Source organism: Rana temporaria, chromosome 13, assembly GCF_905171775.1.
Source record: "Rana temporaria chromosome 13, aRanTem1.1, whole genome shotgun sequence".
Lineage (NCBI taxonomy): Eukaryota > Metazoa > Chordata > Amphibia > Anura > Ranidae > Rana > Rana temporaria.
Genome location: NC_053501.1, coordinates 45,499,315 through 45,525,003, shown reverse-complemented (window position 1 = coordinate 45,525,003; position 25,689 = coordinate 45,499,315). Strand labels below are relative to the sequence as shown.

Below are 25,689 nucleotides of genomic sequence, written 5' to 3'. Positions count from 1 at the left end.
TTCTATATAATTCACCAAATTGAGCTTTATATCATAATAAAAGAGCTTTGTTTTTACGTTCCTATCTTAAGAGGTTGGAATTTATTTTTTTACACCACTTCTAGACATACTCTAGACAAAGAAAAAAAAAAAACCAACAATACCACCCCTGAAACAAAATCCATACAGCAAAAAAATCCCATCAACAAGCAATAAAAACCTAATATACCCCCCAAAATAAATTAATCCCATGCCCAAAAAAATACAAAATAAAACAAAAGCCTGCTTTTGAAGGGAAACAATAATGCAACAATCCCTTTAACCTAAATTAAAGGCCCTAATAACACAAACTCCCGGACATGGCTATGCACCAACCCCAAAAGTAAGCCTAATATTATAATTGGAATGGGAATACCGCAGTATGGCATATTATCTAAATTGGCATAAGATGTAAGTCAAGAGTGTATAATAGGGTAAAAGAGTAAATAAGTGTAATGTTTCCATCCCCGATAGTTTGAATATAAAGTTAAAATTGCAAAATTTAAAACCTAATTGGGTGGGACTTTAACCACTTAAGGACCGCCTCCTGCACATATACGTCAGCACATATACGTACATGTACCCAGCCGTGGGTCGCGGGCGCGCGCCCGCGACCCGGTCCAAAGCTCTGTGACCGGGACCGCGGGACCCGATCGCCGCTGGGGTCCCGCGATCGGTCCCCGGAGCTAAAGAGTGGGGAGAGCCCCGTTCTTCACTGTGGCGGCAGCATCGATCGTGTCATCCCTTTTATAGGGGGACACAATCGATGACGTCACTCCTACAGCCACACCCCCCTACAGTTGTAAACACACATTAGGTGAAACATAACTCCTTCAGCGCCCCCTGTGGTTAACTCCCAAACTGCAACTGTAATTTCCACAGTAAACAATGCATTTTAAATGCATTTTTTGCTGTGAAAATGTCAATGGTCCCAAAAGTGTCAAAATTGTCCGAAGTGTCCGCCATAATGTCGCAGTCACGAAAAAAATCGCTGATCGCCGCCATTAGTAGTAAATTTTTTTTTTATAAAAATGCAATAAAACTATCCCCTATTTTGTAAACGCTATAAATTTTGCGCAAACCAACCGATAAACGATTATTGTGTTTTTTTTTACCAAAAATATGTAGAAGAATACGTATCGGCCTAAACTGAGGAAATTTTTTTTTTTTATATATATATTTTTGGGGCATATTTATTATAGCAAAAAGTAAAAAATATTGCATTTTTTTTCAAAATTGACACTCTATTTTTGTTTATAGCGCAAAAAATAAAAACCGCAGAGGTGATCAAATACCATCAAAAGAAAGCTCTATTTGTGGGAAAAAAAGGACGCCAATTTTGTTTGGGAGCCACGTCGCATGACCGCGCAATTGTCAGTTAAAGCGACACAGTACCGAATCGCAAAAAGGGGCAAGGTCCTTTAGTTGCATTTTGGTCCGGGTCTTAAGTGTTTAAATGAGGCTATGGCCATCCGGCACGTAAGCCTCCATCCCCGGCAACATGAAATAGGGAAAAGATCTCTCAACCCCCAAATGCCTTCTATCAGCTTTGCTACTGCTCATATTGTTTTACCAAATACCCATAGGTAAGATTGTTAGGATCACCGTGTAGTGTTCCCTCCCTTTCTAATGAATTACCATTAATTAGTTTCTCATTATCAACTATTATTGAGTGTAGGTTACCCCAGTCCCTAGATGCTCCTGATGAGTGGAGTTATTCCACGAAACGTGTCGAGCATACGAACATACAATATAGCTGTCATGTCACAGTGAAGATGTTTATTTCTATGGGCTTGATATTGTCCGAATCATCAATTGTATTTTACTATTTATTATGGTTATATGTCATTCTGGGTCACATTGCTGGTTTCTTTGTTTATCATGTGTTATTTAAGTTTATTTTTGCTACTATTAGAATGCTATATGATTTACCAATCATGCTTCTGTTATACATTGTAACTCATTTATTGATCTACCCTGTTTACCTACATTGCATTGTGCCCTAGCATGCCATTAATAAATATTTTTTATCATATTGATTGATTCACTCTGCCCCAGTGTTCTGTTTCAGTAAAAGTCCAAATAATTTATTTTCCCTATTTCATGTTGCCGGGGATGGAGGCTTACGTGCCGGATTGCCATAGCCTCATTTAAAGTCCCACCCAATTAGGTTTTAAATTTAGCAATTTAAACTTTACATGCCAATGCATCACTGTGAATCAATCCACTAATAATATTTTCTGCCTCCGGTAGGAGGAAGTATGTGTGCTTTGCTGCCTGTCATGGTAAGCTTTAAAGTGGTTGTAAAGGTACAATTTTTTTTCCTAAATAGCTTCATTTACCTTAGTGCAGTCCTCCTCCACTTACCTCATCCTTCCATTTTGCTTTTAAATGAACTGATTTCTTCTGAGAAATCCTCACTTCCTGTTCTTCTGTCTGTAACTCCACACAGTAATGCAAGTCTTTCTCCCTGGTGTGTAGTGTCGTGCTCGCCCCTCCCTTGGACTACCAAAGAGTCATGACACCCACTAACACACAGCTCCTTTCTCTATCTGCAACAAAGATAGCGTCCTGACTCTCTTATAGTGCAAGGGAGGGGGCGAGCACGACACTCCACACCAGGAAGAAAGCCTTGCATTACCATGTGGAGTTACAGACAGAAGAACAGGAAGTGAGGATTTCTCAGAAGAAATAGGGACATTTAAAAGCAAAATCAAAGGATAAGGTAAGTGAAGGAGGACTGCACTAAGGTAAAGGAAGCTATTTAAGAAAAAAAATTGTACCTTTACAACCCCTTTAACATACCAGTATGCCCACTTCCCTAATGGCTATATACAGCTGTTTTTCAATGAAGCTGTCATATGCTGCTCTAAAATCTGGAAACATTGCTGTGTTTCATTTCACCAAAGAGAAATTGTGATCTGTCATTTATCATCCGTTTTTAAATCCTTTTTAATAATCTTGCTAACGCAAGTTAGTTGTTAAACTGAAGATGTGGCAATATTGAAACTACTTAACTTCTGCCTATTCCTGCTTAGACATGCAACACATATTCAGAATCTGTTTATTTGTACAACATAAAATGATTGCAAGACGTACCTTCAGTGCAAATCTCCAATTTACAGCTACAAGATAAGGTTATGTATGCTAACTTAATTTCATACAAAAAGGATACATCCATAAGAGCAATCATACTGCGGCAAGACTCCAGGGTGAAACCTTCAATCTTTAGGTTTTTATCTGAAGAAAATAAAACCAGCGTTGTAGTCATGCATACAGAATCACAAAACAAATGCACATTTAAAAACAAACAAAAAAAAAACAACAATTAATGCTGCGTACACACGATCGGTTCGTCTGATGAAAACGGACCATTTTCATCAGACGAACCGATCGTGTGTGGGCCCCATCAGTTTTTTTCCCATCGGTAAAAAAACTTAGAACCTGTTTTAAAATTATCTGATGGTTAAAATACCAATAGAAAAAAACGATCGTCTGTGGGGAAATCCATCGGTTAAAAATCAACGCATGCCCTAAATCAAGTCTTCAATCATTGAACTTCATTTTTCTCAGCACGTCGTCGTGTTTTACGTCACCGCGTCCTGACACGATCGTTTTTTTAACTGATGGTGTGTAGGCAAGACTGATGAAAGTCAGCTTTTTGTGTGTACAGGCCAGGGCATAAGGAATAAAGTTAAATGCTTAAATAAAGAGTACTTTGCATAAAATAAATAATAGGAAATTGCATCGGGATCTATTTTTCGTGATAAGCAGACTCAGATGCTATGTTCTATTTAGCTGTATTCACTAGTAATATTATTATTATACAGGATTATTAAAGCACAAACAGTTAGCGCAGTGCTTTACAACATCAGGCCAGACAATACATTTATAATACAACTTAATACAGCAGTAGTGTTGGGTGAATGGTTTGGCGCGATCATGAGTTCAGGCTGAACCATTTCCCTTCTAAATGTTTTTTTTCTTTGTTTGAATTTCTCACTTCCTGTTTCTCCTCAGTTAGCTTTCCATCATCATCCGAGCGATGGAAAGTCATTTAGAACAGCTTACTGAACAACTTAGTGAGGAGGAACAGGAAGTAAGAAATTCAGACAAAGAAAAAAAAACATTTAGAAGGGAAATTGAAGGAAAGGGTAAGTGAACCAACAATGCACTAGCTTAAAGTAACCTATTTAGAAAATAAAAAACGAACCTTTACAACCCCTTTAATGAGTCACGGATTTAGAATAAGTATCCACATAATGGTGACACCTCATGCATCCCATGTCAGTGACTTTCCACATAGTAATGCAAGAATAAGGCAGTTTTGGAACCTGGCCCATAGAAAAACAAGTGAGCAGTACTAGTTCCTATGGGCCAGATTCACAGAAAAAGTACGCTGGAGTATCTACTGATACTCTGGCGTACTTTCAAATTTGCCGCGTCGTATCTTTATTTGTAATTCACAAAAAAGATACGAAGGCTTTTGGCTAAGATCCGACATGCGTACGGCTTCATACGCCTTCGGATCGTAGGTGTAATTTTCCGGTGGCCACTGGGTGGAGTTTGCGTCGTTTTCCAGCGTCGGGTATGCAAATTAGCGGTTTACGGCGATCCACGAAGGTACGCGCGTTCGTCGCATTCTCTTACGTCGTCGCTAGTTGGTTTTTCCCGTCGCAAACATAAGCCTGCTTTTTCATGGCTTAAATTTAGAACAGCCATGTTAAAGTATGGCCGTCGTTCTCGCTTTGAATTTCAAATTTTTATTTTTTTTGCGTAAGACGTCCGGGAATACGAAACGACGTAACGCATGTCGCCGTTCAAAAAATACGTCGGGGCGCCGTAATTTCGCGCAAAGCACGGCGGGAAATTTTCACATGGAGCATGCGCAGAACGTTCGGGCGCTGTAACGTAAAGACGATACGTTACGCCGCCGCAGATCTCTGTGAATCTGGCCCTATATTTCTATACTGTTAGATTTTTTTAGTGTGCAAAATTTGGTTAATATATCAAATAAAACACTGCGCAGTAAAATGTTTAATACACTGAGATGTAGCTACTCTAAACTAAAAGTGCTAGTGTACACTAAAAGTCAGATTCCCCCAAACTGCTATTTCTGTTTTTACTGATGGGTTTAATTATCTTTGAGCTACCTTTACACTTTTGTATACTCCATTGTTGATTTATAATAATTCTAGGCCCATCATTCGCTGCTAAGTTTAAACTGATAACCTGTAAAGGCTCTTAACGTATTGTTTATGGACAATTTGGGTCCCGTTGTTTTTCGCTATTTCACAGCAGCGGGCAGTTTTAAGCTTAACATATTTGATATCTATTTACTCACCATAGCCCTACTCACAAGGCCAAAGAGAAGGTGCCACTCTCAGTACTGGACTAACCCAGGCTGTTTTGAGGGCATGATACCAACACTGGGCTTTGTTATGGTAATTCTAGTAGAAATATCTTGCAACTAGAAGCCCCAATTGTCACATTAGAAAACTGAAATATCAGCTTTGGATGGAGCGAACATTAAAAAAAAGTTCATAGGCATAGCTTTGTTTTCTGTTTATATATAGTACATTACTTTAGTGCTCTGTAAATTATGCGTATTCTAGAAGCTGCCAGTGTGGAAAGTAGATGAAATGTATACATACGTTTAGTTACAACTCTATTTAGAACATTCTGAAGTTCATCAGCACTGATTTCCATGTCCTAGAATAAAACCAGAAATGAAAACATTAGCTAAAGAAAGAAAACCAAAGCCGAGACAAAACCAAAGGAAGTCAATCCATCTCAACATTCTGGCATCACTAAGTTGATTCTAGTCAATTGCTGGGTGGACTACCCAAATACCAGATTTCGCGTCTACAAGTCATCCAGAAGACGGCAGCCAGACTGGTAACAGGTAAAAAAAACGTGGGAATCTATCGCCCCGGTCTTGAGGTCCCTCCACTGGCTAGTCCCTAACCGTTATTTGGAGTAGTATACTGTATAGTATGTATTGCCCTACACTCCTTCTCTAAATATATGTCCCACCCTCTACCATTACATCCAGCTTCCCATACCAAGGTCCTTGTGCCATAGGAGGGGTAAAAGCCTCTGGAAACATTCTCCATCTCCTTTTTTCTGTTACCAGTGTATTATGGGTGCATGCCTTCAAACTCATTAGGGACAGGAAGAAAGAATTTGGCTGTATTCATACTTGTCCATTTTCACTTAAAATTCACCACATGAAAATGCATTTCAAATAGAAATGCCATTTTTTTCATATGGTTGGTTTACATCTACACAAAAGATCCCCAAACTCATTTTCAAGCTAGCCACAAAAAAACTACTTGGGTAAGTAAAACACTGAAGTTTTTCTTGCATACATTTGTGAAGACATGTAGAGCCACAGCGCCACATCAAGGCACCTTTAAAAAGTAAGCCCCCCTCTCCCCGCACTGGAGGTCTTCAGCTGCCTTGGTCAATGTCTGGGCTATTGGTGCTATACCTAATCACTTTATTACCACTGTAATTTTGTTTTTGTACCTCTATTCACTTTATTACCGCTGTACATTTTAAAATTGTGGAGTGGTGAATGCGGTGTTCTGGAGCGATATTTTAAAACCGTGCTCTGCTTACATGTTGTGCATGCGTCTGGTGACTCCATGCCTTATGGTTGCTGTCAATCACAAATGTAAAAATTGCTTGTATTTACATCTGAGAACCCTCTTGGGGGAGGAAGGAGAATTGTGAGGCCGCGTACACTCGATCAGTCCATCCATTGAGAACGGTCTGATGGACCGTTTTCATCGGTTAACTGATGAAGCTGACTGATGGTCCGTCGCGCCTACACACCATAGGTTAAAAAACCGATCGTGTCAGAACACGGTGACGTAAAACACAACGACGTGCTGAAAAAAACGAAGTTCAATGCTTCCAAGCATGCGTCAACTTGATTCTGAGCATGCGTGGATTTTTAACCGTTGGTTATGCCTACTAACAATCGGTTTTGACCTATCAGTTAAGAATCCATCGGTTAAATTTAAAGCAAGTTGGCTTTTTTTAAACCGATTATTAAATAACCTATGGGGCCCACACACGATCGGTTTTGACCGATGAAAACGGTCCATCAGACCGTTGTCCTCTGTTTAACCTATCGTGTGTAGGAGGCCTGAGAATAGAGGGACCCTAGGGAAGTAGGCAGCAGCAGATTCAAGATGGGAGTTAATACATTTTTGTTGTAAGTTTGTTTTTTCAGCCATTCCTGTACATCTCAGGTCCATCCTCTGTGTAGTGCCTGTATAATAAATCCTTCACCTCCCTTATCCTGCACATTACCCCCTCATCTCTATCCTCTCACTGTACCTACCCCTTCACTTCCCCCTGTGTATGAGCTGCACATTAATGATGTGCTGTCTCTAGTTCACCATTACCAGCTTTATGAATTACCACCTTAATACCAGTATATTTCCAAAAATATTGTGGCAAAAAATGAGTTTTCCATTGTGTGTGTGCTTTCTATATAGGAGCCATTTTGGGGTCTTTGTATTCTCCTGACATTTTATTTGCTTTTTTTAGGACATCTACTGCAGTAAAACAAATAAAACATATGTGTACACAGTAAATAGTGGCACTATACCCAATTAGCATGTGCCATAAACACATAAATTAATATCACCCAGTGACTGAAAGTGAAAAAAAGTTCAAGAAATATCCTCAAATTAATAGAACATAAGGTGTTTAATAAAATAATTGTCATAAAATAATCTTGCTTGAGAGCTTCCACCACACCACGTGAAGATCGTGACACCGCTCCCCCATAGGTGTCAACCAGAACACATTTTCATACTCGGCACATCAGGCATCAACCCCTTAAGGGTTAAATGACAATTTACACCGGTTTCCAATCTTCAATGGTAACTCCCAGGCAAACTTTATGTGCAAAAACAAAAAAACTACAATAGTACAGTAACGTACATACACACACAGCACAAGGCCGTGTGCACACTATGAGAACACGAGGCTGCAGTTCCTTTGAGCTCCACAAGGTGGGTACAGCGACACTATTTACTGTGTACACATATGTTTTATTTGTTTTATTTGTTTTGCTGTGGTAGATGTGCTAATATTTAATTGTATTTTAAATGGCGGCTTCATAGGCCTAGTACACACGAGAGTCCGCGGATAAATCCTCTGGCGGATTTTGATCTGATGGTTGTACTAACCATCAGATCAAAATCCCCGCGGAATTCCCTCCGCGGTGATGTGTCGCGCCGTCGCCGCGATGATGACGTGGCGACGTGCGCGACGCTGTAATATAAGGACTTCCACGCATGCGTCGAATCATTACGACGCATGCGAGGGAGGGAATCGGACGGATTGATCCGCTGAGTTTGTACAGACCACCGGATCAATCCGCTGGACTGGATTCCAGCGGATAGATTTCTTAGCATGCTAAGAAATTTTGATCCGCTGGAAATCCATCGCCCGGAAAAATATCCGCGGATAAATATCCGCTGGATCGTACACACCAGCGGATCTATCCGCTGAAACCGGTCCGCGGATAAATTCCAGCGGATCGATCCTCTCGTGTGTACGGGGCCTTAGAGTTATTTTTCTTGCACATACATTGGTGCAGTGGTGGGATGAATAGTGTAGGTGAGTTTTAAGTTTTAAGTTTAAATGTTTTGGTTTTGTTTTATGACAGATTATAAGGGAAATTGTTTAGTTAATTTTTTCTAAATTTTGACTTTCTTTCCTTTAGTAAATAATAAAAAAGAATTGTTGTTAATTAACACAAAAAAAGGTCTATATGTGTACGCATAAATTATATATATGTGTACGCATAAATTATATAAAATGTATTTGGGTACAGTGTTGCATGACCAAGTAATTGTCAGTCAAACTATCAGAGCACTGAAAACCCAAAAAATTACCTGGTACGAAAGGGTATTTACAGGCTAGTACTCAATGGGTGAGGGGGCTGCCTCCAAGTACGCTTGTCTTCAGTTTGTGTTTTGCTACATACAGTATGTCCCATAGCTGGGAAATCAGATAGTTTTGAGTCAGAGACCACACTTATTAGAAGTGCCTTGAGCAGTAGTGTTATTCTACTTGAATTTGAAAATGTATGTAACAAAATCTCTTCTGATTAATCCTATTGGTTAAAACAATTGCAGCAAACTGTGTCTTCACAAATTGTGTGAAGCTTCTTGCCAAAAAAGGGCAGGGGTTTTCTTTTGGGCAAGCAATGCCCATAGGGCAGCTCATTCAATTGAATGGGCTTCCCTATGAGACATGCAGAATCACATGTCAAAATAGCGTAGATATTTGATAATGTGAAGAGGGTCTTAAAGAGTACTTATGGCCTTTTTGCATTGTTTTGTATATTGCCCTACTTGTGTACAAACTGATCAGAGTGGCTGACATTGCAAATTTAGTCTCACAAAAAATATATAGACACATTCACATTCAGACAATGGGATAATTATCTCCTCAAACGGCAAATGGAAACCTCACCCTTTGAACTATTTAATCAACTGTATATGGTCTTCCAGGTCACAATTGTTTTTACAGCAATCGTGCTGTTTTTTTTCCATGCCATTATTTTTTTTCTAGGCTTGAAAAAAATTCAAGCTGTCCCTCGAAAACATGTTCGACTTACTGTGTAAGAATAAAAAGTAGCATATAATGGATTTTAACACCACTATCAGTACTCACATCCCCTGCAATCTGTTGAAAGATGTTCCTGAATTGCTTTTCCTCTTCTGATTCTTTGTCAGTGTTTCCAGAGTTCTATAAAATACAGGAGTAGATACATTTTTATGCCATTTTATAATGAATTATTAAACATGTTATATCCCACTGATAAAAACCTGATGCAGCTGCAATAAATAAAAACGTAACTATAAGATGCGTTTATGGAAAAAATGGTAGGTTTCTAATAAAGAAAGCTGAAGTTTATTCTACTTGTAAGTTGCCCTCCCCAGTTCTCCCACCCCATCAACATTTGAATACAATTAATAATTCAAACGTTTCTATTTTCCTTTCGATTTTTAAAAAAACAGTTACATCATTACTGGGTTTCTTTGCTTTTCTATGCAATGCAAGCATGTTATAGCCAGGATGACAGGCTATCAAGGTGCTGTACATAGTTTTCTGGAAACAGCGAGCTATGTACAGCCCACGTGTTATGCTGATCCTCTATGATAAAAAGAACTGAAATCCAATGCATGAAAAGGGTGGGCTGGGGAAAGGAAGGCTGGGAAGGAAAGAAAGATATTGCTGGTCCTGGATGTCTTCCAGCCAGAAAATAAAGAGAGCACTATCTATCTTGCTTCTATTGCACCCTTTTAGAAAATCACAGTGTGAAGCAATTTCAGCACAGGAAAAGACCCCTTGCAACTGCTTAAGACAGAAGGTAAGACTGGAGTTTGGCATTAAGCATTATTTGTCCAAAGACCATTACACCAAACTTAGACCGTACAAGTCGATACAAAGAAGAATCTTACTGCCAACTTGACTTTCACCTGACAGGCAAAAACTCTATGCAGGACATGTTGGGGGATTGGCTAAATGTTTGCTATGGGTTTTTGCAAGTTGCCCTATTGAATGAGACCTGTATATTCTTGTATATCAGGGGTTTCGAAACTAAGAACTTGACTGCCTCATCCAGCCTGGTACAGGATTTTAATTGGCCTGCAGCAACTTGTCCCATATTTGCATCAAGAATTTCCATGGTGTGGTTGGGCCGGCCACCTGAACCATAACAACTAATGACACTGAGCGTCAAGGACATTCAGCGTCATTCGGTGAAATGCTGATGGTGGCTGGCCCAACAGCCCCATGGAAACACATTGCACTTTTCCTGGGCATAAGCATCCAGGGTCACCCCGTATTCAGAAAAAGACCAGCTCCATCTTGCCCTGTGCCATGCTGTATTGAAGATTGTAAGGTAGGATGGGGGGACTGAGAACTTAATTTGAAGGGGGGACATTGATGTAAAGGGGGGTTTGGGGGCTTTCATATGAAATGGAAGCTCTGTTGAAAAAAATGGTAATATATCATCCATTTTTATAATATTAATGCAAAACAAGCACTACTTACTGTAAATCCAGCTTGGTAACACAAAACAAATGCAATTAAAATTGCGATGAACTACAAACCTTTATAAGAAAGAAAAAAAACTGTCTAGGGTCATTACTTAGTTTTAACAGCCAAAGTGATGAAGCTTGACTGATCTCTAGGTGCATGGCTTAGGAGACCATCATATTACTAACGTATTACCGGACCTTCTTCTTCAGACACTGCAGCAGAATAGTTACTAGGTTAATTTTAGTGACCCATTTTTCTTTAGGCCACAGTGCTTCTTTAAAGCAAGCTTCTATTTGCCAAGTAACAGGCAGACCACATGACAGACAAGGTAACTATTTTTACCTTACCTTCTACCCTACCAAGTAAACAATCTTTTGGGGGTACCTGGTTCCTCCATATCCTGCAATTTACTTCTGGTGCTTGAAGACAAGTTATTAAGTCTTAGGCCTCGTACACACGACCGAGAAACTCGACAGAATCCATCAAGAAACTTGGTGGGAGAGCTTTTTTGCCAAGGAAAACTGTCGTGTGTACGTTTTTCATTGAGGAAACTGTCAAGTTCTCTTTTTCCTCGACGGAAGTCTCAATTTCCTCGTCATCTTCCTCGTCGGGCTGGTTTTCGACGAGAAACTCGAGCGTGTGTATGCTAAGAAACCCTTGCATGCTCAAAATAAAGTATGAGACGGGAGTAAAAGTAGCATTTGTAATGGAGATAACACATTTTTCACGCTGTAACAGACTGAAAGGTGCAAATCGTCTCTTACCAAACTTTTACTTAACACGCAGTAACATGAGATTAGCAAAAGCAGCCCCAAGGGTTGTGCCAGTGGAATCGAACTTCCCCTGCCATTGTATGTGTTGTACGTCACCTCGTTTGAGAACGAGGAGATTTTGTCTTGACAGTGTGTACGCAAAGCAAGCTTGTCGAGTTCCTCGACAAGCCTAACAAGGAACTCGTCGAGGAAAACGATGTGTCTTTTCCGACGAGTTTCCTCGGTCGTGTGTACGAGGCCTAAGGCCTCTTTCAGACATGCAGACCGTATGTCCGCTTTTTCATCCATCCGTGTATGGATGAAAAAGGGACATACATGTATCCCTATGGGATAGCGGGTGTCAGCGGATGAACATCCGCTGACACCCGATATCATCCGTCCCCGCTATGGTCCGATTCTGCAGATGGAGGAAAATCCTACTTTTCCATCCGTCTGCAGAGCGGATCGAGTGAACACGGACAGAAGGTCCGTGTTCATCCGATCCCCCCATAGGAGAGAGTGGCAATCTGATAGGGAGGTCCCTGCACAGCGTGCAGGGACCGCCCTGTCATCTGCTGGCTCAGCGGGGATCAATTGGGCGATCCCCACTGATGGGGCGGATCATCAGGGGATCAGCCCGTGTGAAAGGGCCCTTATAGTTGTCATGCTACTGCTGGGTAAATATTGACTTTCAGGGGCCTCAGATTGCAGATTGGGTTGGTGATGAAGTATGAAGCAGATACCAGCAAGAACCCTGTGGTGCCTACTCTGCAGCAGGCCAGTTACAGATTCACTCTAAATATATCCAGCTGTATAGCACATACCCCTAATAGTTTCAAAGTTAATAGTTTCAAAGATAATATTTAGCTTTCCTAATTTACGTTACATTTACTTACTATATATGCGTATAGAATTGTGTGAAGATATGTTAATTCGATTTTTTGCAATACATTATGTTCTCTACTGCATTGTAACTTTGCTACCAAAGTACTACAGTTCTCATGAGGTGGCCCCACTGTATCCTTGGGCCTTGGATCCCTCCAGCTGTTTGCCTGTGTTACAAGAGCTACCCTGATCTTGTACCCTGGTGTTTGTGCAGATGAGCAAAAGTAGCTGTTTATGTTCTGATCTGTTTTACTGAAGTAGTGACTCTTTCTTAGAGTTGTAGCGCACTCCCTAAGTAAACTGGGATCCCCCCACGGTCACCCCCCCAGACTAGGGGGTGCCCTGTGAGGGCCTCTGACAGCCTCCTCAGCATCCCCTCTCCATCTTCCATATGACTTCCCCTGCTGGCATGACTCATGCCTATTTATGTGGTGCCTACCCCCTTCCAGACCCTTTTTGTTAGGGATTGGTCGAGGACCTCATAAATATGCCATACAGCTGCTCCTAACCTCTTTCCACTACATCTAGAAGCTTCTCCAAGCCAGCCTCCCTGAGTAACTCAACTCTGACCCAGATTCAACCTGGCTCCCAGCCAAACCAATTTTCCTTCACTATCAGTTAACTTTATACACTATCACACACTAGCAAGTGGGTGCTACACTCACCCCCCCCCCCCACACACAAAACAGGCCATCCCCAGGCTGGGGGGAAAGGCTGGGGGGGAAAATAGCAAGGGCATCCCGAAAAAAAATCCAAAGGAGGGTGAAAGGGGCTATGTACAAATAATTTAGCAAGTATCAAAAATTGACATTCCTCTTCAAAACAATATTGTACGCTACATATCAACAGTATATACACATCCTAACTACAGGTTCCTGCAGCTAACTCAAACACAGTATAAAACACTAAATATAGTGGGAGCAACTTCCCCTAGAGGGAAGCCCTCCCAGCAAGCTGTAACATGTTAAGTCCATCACACAGCAGGGTAAACAGCCATCTACAATGATACCTGCAAAACAAAACAAGGAAAATACACATTCCTTTCACTAACTTCACTATCTATTTGTTCGTTCTGTAAGCAGGGGGTTATAGGCCTGCTGGCAGAAAAAAACAAGAAAAATAACATTTTCAAAAGTCTCTGGTAGGAGGAGCCCCTCCTAGTTGTCAGTCTCTTTTCAAGGACACACTAGGCCTCACCCAATGTTCCTCATCAGGAACAACATCTATCTGGAACAGGTCAGGGTGTTAGGCCAGCCTAGTCTGTGAGCAAAGAGCAATACAGGCAGCAATATTCTTCCTGCTATCCAAGTTTTACCAGTGAACTAAACCCTTCATATCAGTCCCTTTACAGGTAGTATTGAGGGTTAGGCAGTCTCCTCAAGTTGCTATCAGCTTCCCTGACAGCGACAGAGTGGCTCTTGGTTGGCTGTCAGGCTTTAACAACCACCACCCTGTCTTTGTAAATAGCTCTCCCTGGCTGTCATTCCTGCCGAATATCCTGGGACTGGGTCCAAGCTTAGTCACAATGTGGTCCCTGCATATACTCCCATAACATGTCACCCTTCCATTCTCCTTGAGAGTCCTCAATGACGTCCATGATGTTAGGAGGGACATAGGTATAGTGCAGACCCCACTCCAGAGTGGTTCTTTGCTGAACCTCTCATTGGAACCTGGAAAACCTTGGCAGTTCTCTTGGCTTTCCCTTCCAAGGAAGAACACAGTCGTTGGATGACCTTACTACCCAACTACCTGTACTCAGCAAGTCTGGTCTTGGTGGTAGAGGGTCTGTTGAGGAATTTTTGCCTTGCACTGACTGGGATCTGCATGGCTCCTCTCGCTCCTTCAGCTGGGTCTGGTACATCGAACACCTCGGACAACACTTCCACCTTCTCCTGAGAGGGCTCTCACTCCCCCTCCAAATTACTGTGTGATGACCACTCCGCAAACTTATCATCCAAGGGCCCAAATTCTGCCTGTAGTCTGAGCGATCCCCAGTCAATGCACCCACCACTGCCACTTTTCCCACCTTTAAACAGACAGCTGGACATTTTGTAATCCAAGGGTATGATTGCCCGCTCTGATTGCCATGGGTGACAGCACATAGCACACACTTTCTAATCCAATTTAACACAAATGTCTGTCCCAGCTGCAATTTGAGGCAACTGGGTATGCTGTGCAGCAGTTCCCACTGGTTGCTATCGACAACGGCACTTGGTTTTAGCACACAGTCTTAAATGGGCAGAACACATAAGGCCGTCTCCCTGGTTTTAACCCTCACAGTAGTCCTGAAGCACAGTCTCCTGGCTTGATGTGTCTCTGCTAGGAGCAACGGCGTGGAGGTTGCCATAGGTAATATTCCAGACAGGCCCCCAAATGTAGCACACCCCCTTAGGGGGCACAAGTAAACTGGGATTGCCCACCCTGTACAGCCAGGCACACCAAATCTTCACAGTCACTTCAAAATTAGGAAACAGCTGAGTACTTTGTTTTTGTTATTTATTGAGGGATTAGAACATGGATAGGGATCAGGAAATTATGGGATGCCCTCTTAACTTCAAACAAACTTCAGGGACAACTTTTCCTGTGCTCAGTGGTTTCATCTGGCGGCCCTCTATGTCACTACAGTACACAGCGGAAAAGTAGGATACAGCACAGGAACATCAATGTACAGTGAAGTAGCAGGCATCTGACACACCTGAAAGTATGCTGGATGTTGAAGACCTTTTAATAATCTTCTCACCCAGTGGAGTTTGGCTACGTAGGCAGCAGGACAGGTAAATATTAATTGTTTTCTTTGTAGGCAGTGTTTTCTTTAAAAGTTTAAAAGTAGCCTTAAAGTGGTGCTCCACCTAAAAATGGAACTTCCGCTTTAAGTGATGGTGACCCCCGGCATGCCACAATTGCCATGTAATTTTTTTTTTCAGTTACACTTTTTGTAGCTGCTGACTTTTAAATGGGTGGAACTCCACTTTAAAGTTGGACTCAATTTATTTTGCATAATAGAAAATGCAGGATAATGAGCTGAAAGACACAATGGTAGGTGGGAACACCCAAAACTCACAGGTGGATAGGGGCAGTAATCATGTAATGGTAAATCTTGCTGTTGGAGTATCCAAAGCATATCAGTTTCTTATGTTAGTTATATAAGAATGATTTAACATGGAAAACAGACTTGTATGACATAGCACATCAGATGTACTACATACAAAACATAATTCACTTATTATTCCAGTAATTCAGAGCAACCAGCTTATTTCGACCTTACTAAACTAAACAAATATGGCTGTTTTGAATTACTATGTTACCATTCTCATTGTTCTTTATCCCAATTTACTGCATAAGCTAATCATGTAATAGGAAAAGGAAATGTTTTAAGGTACCCATAGACATTACATGTCAGTGATATGAATTAAGCAATTTCAACAGGTGTAAGTAACAGTCACATTGCTATTTGATTACCAGCAACTTCCTAATTGGATATAAACGAAATGCTTAGGTAGGCTTTCAAACTACATGACTATTGGTAAACCAATCAGACCGTAGAGTGTATAGCCAGCTTTGGAAAAGAGTTGAATCTAACAATTCTGGCATTTTTCTCCAATTTTTCATTTGTACTGTAGAGATGATGGCACATGCTGTGGGTCAGAAGACGATGGTTGATGGAGGAGTATTTATTAGTGGTCAGATTGTTATTTAATGTCCATCTGCCATGTAATGTCCCTGAGTACCTTTAGATCTTTCACCAAGACAGACTATAACTCACACTCTAATCACTACATTGACCCATAATTACATCTTGCCCAGCAATGGCACATTATGAGAATTATGGAAGGCACAATGACCTTATCTTTTTGATCGGCTGCCCTTTTTTTCTTCTCTTCGTCAGCCACTTCATCCACACTCAACTCCTTATTGCTGTTTGATCTGTCGGATACAAAGATGATTGGCTGGAACGGGGAGGGGGAGAGGGGTGAGAGGGAAAGACAGGGCTGATTATAAACTGGAAGAGTGTAATGTGCCTAACTCTTACAATGGTCATGCATGAATTGGTGATGCATCAAAAAGGAACATAGGGCTAGATTCACGTAGATCAGCGGATCTTTAGATCCGCTCGATCTATCTGATTTAAGATACGCTGCCGCAAGTTTGAGAGGCAAGTGGGTAATTCACAAACCACTTACCTCCAAACTTGCGGCGGCGGATCGTAAAACCCCCGACGGAATTCAAATTCCGCGGCTAGGGGGAGTGTACTATTTAAATCAGGCACGTTCCTGTGCCGATTTAAATGAGCATGCGCCGTCTGCGAAATTTCCCGGCGTGCATTGCTCCCACTGACGTCACTAGGACTTCAGTGGTTTCGACGTGAGCGTAACTTGCGACGCGCGGGTTTCTGAATCGGCGTACGCAAACGACGTTAAAAAATTCAAACTCGACGCGGGAACGACGGCTATACTTAACATTGGCTGCGCCTCATAGAAGCAGGGGTAAGTATACGCTGGGAAAACCGCTATGGAAACGTCGTAACAACACTGCGTCGGGTCCGCGTACGTTCGTGAATTCGCATATCTCGCTAAATTAACATATTATTCAGCGTAAATCAGCGGGAACGCCCCCCGTGCCATTTTCAAATTGAAAATAAGATCCGACGGTGTAACACAGTGTAACACTGTCGGATCTTAGCCATATCTATGCGTAACTGATTCTATGAATCAGGCGCATAGATACGACCAGTCTAAGTCAGAGATACACCGTCGTATCTCTTTGTGAATCTGGCCCATAGTTCCAAAATATGTATCACCTGATCTTTCCATAGTTGAAATGTATGGATTTATTTATTGATTTAATTACCTTAATAATTTGGTTAATTGACAAATGACCTTGCTACATTTCATGCATGTGTGTGTGTATATATATATATATATACTTATACCACTTGTATAAATATTACTGATGATGATAATTGCATGTGCCTCATAGAAATGTACTGTTTAAAGGCAAGTGATTTTGTGTGGTTATGCAAACCCTTCTTTTTTTTTTAAACAGAAATAATGCAAACCCTTCTTACCTGGCTGCAGATGTTACTATTGCTATTGATATCTGTGCAGATTTATCTACACAGATATCAATAGCAACAGTCACACCTAGAGACAATAAGAACTCTAAATAATGAAGATGAAGCACATTAAAACGAATAAATTGTATCTTCAAAACTGTGTAAGTAATAGTATTTTTATAACCTTAATAACAAAATGATTATAAAAAGCATCAGGGACAATTATTAGAGGATCTCCTGACTAACTTAGTGCCCAATTTAAGTATTATCAAAATTTTAACTTTTTAAAATGGTGTACCTCCACATGTTATAATTTGTGTTATGATTTTTTTTTTTTCTAGGATGTCAATTAAAAATCTATTTTTCTCCCAATGAAAATGCTGCTTCCTGCCCTCACACTCCCATGCTCTGTGCTGACAGAACCGTGACACACCCCTCATCACAGGGACATTTATTGCAGGGAAAGAGAGGGTGTGTGTCTGAGCAGATATTTAAATAAGTGCTAATTACTGAGAGAACTGGGTCTAGCTATGTTGCCTACTGGACTAAACGGTCATATTTAGACACCTTACACAACTGCTGTTACAACAAATAGGAGGTTAGACTATGAAAACTGAAGTTAATAGTGCAATTTCAAACTGACTGTATCTATTTCTGTGATTTTGATTGGACTTTAAAGAGGAAATTTAGTTGAAACTGAAATCCCCTGGAGCCCCCTTCTGTGTGCATAGACTTGGGGACTATTTCAACTAGATTTTGTTCTTTTCAGAACTGCTTCTCTCCCCAACCATATCTATGAAAATTAAAAAGCATCTGAAGCAGATCAAATGTAGGCCAAGTGCACCTCAATTTATTCCTGAATGATTACTGAAGCCTCTTAAATTGATGTCAAAACCACTTGCATTTTCAAAGTGTGGACAAAGGCCCTTCATCCCACCAAGACGAGCAAACATCCCACCCTTACATTTGCAGTTTAGACTCCATGGTAGTTATTGTCTCAATATAATTTTTGGTGGAAGAACATTAACTAATTAAAGTCAATAACTATGGTACATAGGGACACTAAATAATAAGATTACGTGATGAACTGTACTACTTTTTCACGTGTTCTATTTTATTAGGGACTTTCCATGTAGGCTTAATCTACCCAAAAACGGAACCCTGTCTACATCAACCCCCATCTTTGTAATAGGAAAGAGGCCCACTATCAGCCTGTTGGATCAGTAGCTGCAATTTTCAATTAAACAAACAATTGAATAAAGTCAGTTTTAACCTGTATTTTTATTTTTGAAGGACCTGATTTGACTCTTCCAGGAAAATTTAAAGACAAGGTAGGCCCAGGAGGTTGTCCACCTTATTACACGAATAGGTCTTTTTAAGTAAAGCTTCATGATAAAAATATTTTTTATATAAGCTGCAGACTTCATTTGAGTTCCATCACAGCTGCACCTATAAAACTGAAGCTATGTTCATGATGAACCTAGAAAACAAGTTGTTTAGTCCTAATTTTTTTTATAGTAAGTGGAGCCGTGCAAATCATGCTTCTTTGCCACTAAGCCAACTGCACACCCAGATACGCAGGTTTGCTGCATGGATGCAGCCTAAAATAACATCATTATTTCCAAACTGCCCACAGTTGTTTTAGGCCATGATCACTTGTAATGTAACTATGGCTTCTCTGGAGTAGGGCTTAGACACTAATGAATTATTATAACCAAAAAGGGTCTAGCCCACCTCACCATAGTCTTTCTTTTTTGTTATACATGCTCCACAAGCCCTTCTCCAAAAACAACAAAAGCCATGGTTTCCATTGACTGATGCCCTGTACACACGATTGGTCAATCCGATGAGAATGGTCTGATGGATTTTTCCATCAGTTAACCGATGAAGCTGACTGATGATCAGTCGTGCCTACACACCATCAGTTAAAAAAATTATCGTGTCAGAACGCGGTGACGTAAAACACAACGACGTGCTGAAAAAAATGAAGTTCAATGCTTCCAAGCATGCGTCGACTTGATTCTGAGCATGCGTGGATTTTTAACCGATGGACGTGCCTACAAACGATCATTTTTTTTTCTATCGGTTAGGAATCCATCGGTTAATTTTAAAACAAGTTTCACATTTTTTAATCGATGGATAAATAACCGATGGGGCCTACACACGATCGGTTTGGTCTGATGAAAATGGTCCATCAGACCGTTTTCATCGGATTGACCGATCGTGTATGTATGCGGCATGACAGAACAAAACACAACACTCTGAGGCCGCGTACACATGGTCGGTCCAAATCGATGAAAACGGCCTGAAGTCCAGTTTCATCGGGCCAAACCGACCGTGTGTACGGCCCATCGGTCTGTTGTCCTTCGGACAAAAATTAGAGAACTTGCTTTAAAAATGGACCGATGGACGGCTAACCATCGGTTCAAACCGATGGTTAGTACACAAAAGCATCGGTTCAAAACCCGTGCATGCTCAGAATCAAGTCGACGCTTGCTTGGAAGCATTGAACTTCATTTTTTTCAGCACGTTGTGTGTTTTACGTCACGGCGTTCTGACCCGATCGGTTTTTGAACTGATGGTGTGTACGCACATCAGACCATCGGTCTGCTTCAACGGTGAACCGATGAAAACGGTCCGTCGGACCATTCTCATCGGATTGACCGACCGTGTGTACACGGCCTAACAGATCTATGCAGTTTGGAATAAATTGATCTATAGTACTAGTGTCTATCTGTGCTATAAACCAAGAGGTATTGGATGCATAATTGGCCCAGGAGCAAAAAAATAATGATTTGCATTATTTTTTCCACTACCATAAAATGAGATGTGAACTCCTTATTATTTAGGTTTTTAGTGGAATGAGGCATGCATGTATTTTCTGTTTCAAAGCGGCTCTTTTTGTACTTCAGCTACACTTCAAAATCCTTGAAAAGAAATATGTTTGCAATATGCTTTAATCTGATTTTTGTATTCATTTTCTAACCCACAGCAGGAAAATAACAGCTGCAATCAGGATGCAAGATAATGTAAGTAACAGTTCAATTGTTTTCCTTGTCAAAGTTAATATACGATCATAGACAGAAATCTAAATACATGCAGGAAGATGCTTATTATTCATGCAAATCAAACATCATTCAGCAGAACCATTTCAAAACAAATAATATCATGCACTATTATGAAAAAGTTAATATGCTACCATTGCTGGGCAAGATGTCATGCAAGTGCACTGTAATGGCTTTTTACCACAGGAAACATATACTTATCTAATTTGTATTCAATATACCATTATGAATACAATCACCCCAAAACATTCAGGACACAGAACTATGTAAATATCATACAGTAATATTGAGCTTAACATAACGTATGTGAAAGTCCAAACACTATAATCACATATAAACCTATTTGTGCTCCTATTATACCCAAATGACCGTATTGCGTCTGACACTTCCTGATAGCATTGGGGCTTGTATACTCCCTCCCTTACGCAAAAACACCTTTCTAGGTGTCTGTATTTCAAACTTCTAAGCAACATATATTTTTATTGTTAAAGTAACAGAGTCACTTTAATAAGTCAGTAACTTGAAGCAAATGTACAGGTCACGATTTCCAGCTCCACTGATTCAATATCAGCATAAGTACTCGCTGAAAGCCGACCCTGACATGTTTAACCTGCCATAGATGCTGCGATTTTCTTTCCTGCAACCACGGGTTGCAAGAAAGAAATCACTTGATTCCCCCATAAACACAGTTAGTTTTTGATGGGGAATCACTACCACGGATAGGCAGACATCATCCTGGCATAGGAAAAGGTGTGTTGGTGGTTCCGTGCAGATGGCCAAATTAAAGAACTGCTGCCCCTACAGATACAATCACCTTGCTGGAGTACAGGCTATAGTTGAGAAGGGTGTAGGTGTGGCGCTGTTCACAAAAAAATGTGTATGAATTCCCAATATGCTTAGAGCCGGTTCACACTCCCGCTGAGCCGCCTGACGAGTTGCCCCAGTGTGAACCGGCTCTTACTGTTGCTGTTTTAAATAAACGTAAGTGTATGATTAATACTATATAGGTAAACACTGCTCATATTAAAGTGACTGGTGCTAAAGTATTGTGCAGAATAAAAAATATAATAAATTCAAAGTGACAAGTGCTCTTATTCCTATGTGCTTCAGCCTTTAAATTCAATACATCGTAATACATACCAACACATTTAAAAGCTGAAGCACATAGGAATAAGAGCACTTGTCACTTTGAATTTATTATATTTTTTATTCTGCACAATCCTTTAGCACCAGTCACTTTAATATGAGCAGTGTTTACCTATATAGTATTAATCATACACTTACGTTTATTTAAAACAGCAACAGTAAGCATATTGGGAATCCATACCAATTCTTTTGTGAACAGCGCCACACTTACACCTTTCTAAACTATATCATCCTGGCACCTGAGAATGTACGGTACGCCCTAAGGGGTCGAAGTGGCTAAAATACAACTAACGTGTGATAGTCTAAACAAGTGACAGATATAGTCACTATGTGATGCACAGGCCTAATGTAAAAAAAGCTTAATTTGCCCTTCCTGTTTGAGCTAAATCCCCTTTAGCCAAGCTTCACATTGGAGCAGGTTTGAAATCGTGCGAGTTTAGCTGAACTCGCACAATTTCAACCCGGCAATGCAGTCCGACTTCGGGAGGCGATTTGACCAACATCTGTTTGGGTTCCTGCACAGATGTCTATACAAATCGCCTCCCGAAGTCACCAAAAGTAGTACAGAAACTACTTTTGGAGATCAGTGCGGCGCCGCAAAGTCGCTGGCAACAGCCGCCGATTTGGCATGCGATTTGACTTGTGATATCACATGCCAAATTGCTTCAATGTGAACCTAGGCTTAATATCAAACGCTCTCCACTCCCAGACACTGCAGCTCATTGCAGGCTTCAGGAACAGACACAGTGCTGTCATTCCAGAAAACAGTGGGCAGGACTCGGCGTGGCCAGGTACTCATTGACAAGCTACAGGCTTGTGATCGACAGTGACAATGCCTAAGTGAGCATGGAAATTCTAAAGAAGCAGTGCAGCATTGTCGCCACACTATGATAGGAAGCTACAGGTATTTGTGGACTTTGCAGGGGGACAAAGAAAAAACTATAAGTACAGATAGATAATTAATTTCCGCAGCACATACTTTTAATGCAAGGCTATAGTTCTGTTTGAACAAACCTCTACCATTAGGTGGAGTTGCCTGCCTTTTGTGCCTGTTGATCTCACCATGTATTACTATGTAGTAATATGCCCAGATTCTCGTAGATGGGCGTAAAACTCGGCGGGCGTAATGTATCTGATTTATGTTACGCCGCCGCAAGTTTTACAGGCAAGTGCTTTATTTACAAAGAACTTGCCTGTAAAGTTGCGGCGGTGTAGCGTAAATCACCCGGCACAAGCCCGCCTAATTCAAATTAGCCTGGTAGGGGGCGTGGAGCATTTAAATTAAGCTTGTTCCCGCGCCAAACGTACTGCGCATGCGCGGTCCGGAAAATATCCCAGGGTGCATTGCTCCAAATGACGTCGCAAGGACGTCATTGGTTTCAACGTGAACGTAAATGGCGTCCAGCCCCATTCACGGACGACTTACGCAAACAACATAAATTAAAAAATTTTGACGCGGGAACGACGGCCATACTTAACATAGGTTGCCCCTCATATAGCAGGGGCAACTTTATGGCGCGCAAACCTAACGTAAACGTCGTAACTTCACTGCGTCAACCGCGCGTACGTTCGGGAATTCGCGTATCTAGCTAATTTGCATACTCGATGGGGAAACGACGGAGGCGACACCTAGCGGCAAAAAAAAAAAAATGCATTTAAAATTCGACAGCGTAAGAGCCTTACGCCTGTCAGATCTAATGGATATCTATGCGTAACTGATTCTAAGAATCAGTCGCATAGATACGACGGCCCAGATTAGGACTTACGACGGCGTGCATGGCGTTGCGTCGTCGTAAGCCCTTTGAGAATCTGGGCCATAATTTAGTGGGGATAAACTCTAGCATGGCAGCCTGATTAGAGTAAGATTGCTCTTGCAGAAGCTAGTTTGTTCACTAACCAGTTTCAACATTCAATAATGGATCACTGAGTCATTACCAAATATCGGTAATGTTAAACCTGAGTTTTTGAAATGGAGTTTGAAACTTGTAATGGATATAAATGATCATAGTTAAAAATTTCCTTAGAATGGTTAATTGTGTCTGTATGTAAAAGAAACAGCATGGAATAACAGAGCCATTTCCATTTTGGCGGCCTCACTGTGCTCATGGGTCGCTGATCTTCCCATCATTTGTTTTTCCTGCTGTGTGATTACATTGTAAATGATGGTAAGGCCTATAAGCTTTGCACAATGAATGCAGTGGCTTCTGTGCTGTGGTCAGCAAATACATTAATCGGAGTCACTCAACTAAAAATCATTTCTTAACTACAAGTCCTGAAACTCTGAGCCGTATGTTGCCTATGGTAAATGTAGGATACAATTACTCCACAAGAGAAGACGTTAAAAGCAAGCACAACGCATTAGCATTCTGTTTCTTTATTGAATCAAACATATTCAAATCCACAGAAAAGGATAAACAAGTTTCCACCAGTCCATAAAATAGTCATAGGCTTACAAAGAGTAAAAAATTATCATAGTAGATGTTCCACTTCCCTGTTTCATTTATTTCCTAAATGTATATAAATATTTTTAAGGATTTGTCAAAATTGTCCTTTTCTAGGTGAAAACCTCTACTGGGTGATTTAATGAAAATGTCAGTGCTAGTTGCCTGAAACAAGCAGCTGGATGAAGAACGTTATGCCCTGTACACACGATCGGTTCATCCGATGAAAACCGTCTGATGGATTTTTTCATCAGATATCCGATGAAGCTGACTTTCATCAGTCGTGCCTACACACCATCAGTTAAAAAAACGATCGTATCAGAATGCGGTGACGTAAAACACAACGACGTGCTGAGAAAAATTAAGTTCAATGCTTCCAAGCATGCGTCGACTTGATTCTGAGCATGCGTGGATTTTTAACTGATGGTTGTGCCTACTAACGATCGGTTTTGACCGTTTGATGGTTACATTTAAAGCAAGTTGGCTTTTTTTTAACCGATGGTTAAATAACCTATGGGGCCCACACACGATCGGTTTTGACCGATGAAAACGGTCCATCATACCGTTGTCCTCTGTGTATCGTGTGTACGAAGCCTAAGAGATCAGCATGGGTAGACATCCACGGTATAGGTTCCCTTTAACTTGTTGCATTCAATAAAGAAGGGAGTTTTGGTTTTAGGATTGCATCGTTTTTCTATGCAATGGGGAGAACCGTACAGCCTTCTTAAAACAGAAGGTATCTCCATCTTGCTCCCATCACATTTTCCAAAAATAGGGAGTTTATCAATTAAGGATCGTGGGCAAAGCCATACAAAACATTCCTTTTTGCCCTGAGCCAAAATTTGCATCCATAAGTATGCCAAGTACTGTGTAAAAAATGTTTGGGGACCAATGAGACAGTATATTCCAACTGCATCTAAATATACCTCTACTGTTTTATAATTGAAACATTTATATTTTTTCCAGTTTTCCAAAATCAATAAGTCATAAAAAAACAACAACATTATTTTATTTCCTTTTGTCACATACAGTTCACATAATGCAGCATAAGTTGATAATAAATGTCAAACTAAGAATTAACATGGAAGCTATAATATATGGATGCATTAGTAGGAATAAACACAAACACTACATACCAGGAGAAGAAAAGTCAAAACATGATCTTTTATTATTAATCAGCACACCGAATGCAATAGTGTAGTACAGGCAAGTACATCATCCACTTTCAGCAAAACCAATTTTCATTCCAT

General features: G+C 40.7%; 1 protein-coding gene across 10 annotated transcripts in view; it reads right to left on the bottom strand.

The window, feature by feature from the left end:
• CAPN3 (calpain 3) overlaps positions 1–25,689 on the bottom strand; it is a 140,435-nt gene that overhangs the window by 14,119 nt on the left and 100,627 nt on the right. For 9 of the 10 annotated variants that reach the window (XM_040333101.1, XM_040333093.1, XM_040333094.1 and 6 more), the window contains 4 exons: positions 16,577–16,681; positions 9,724–9,798; positions 5,673–5,730; positions 3,194–3,258 (listed from right to left, as the gene is read on the bottom strand). In XM_040333101.1, the coding sequence (XP_040189035.1) occupies positions 3,194–3,258; positions 5,673–5,730; positions 9,724–9,798; positions 16,577–16,681 (303 nt within the window). The remainder of the gene's footprint in view (positions 1–3,193; positions 3,259–5,672; positions 5,731–9,723; positions 9,799–16,576; positions 16,682–25,689) is intronic. The other variant, XM_040333099.1, reaches the window with a different exon arrangement.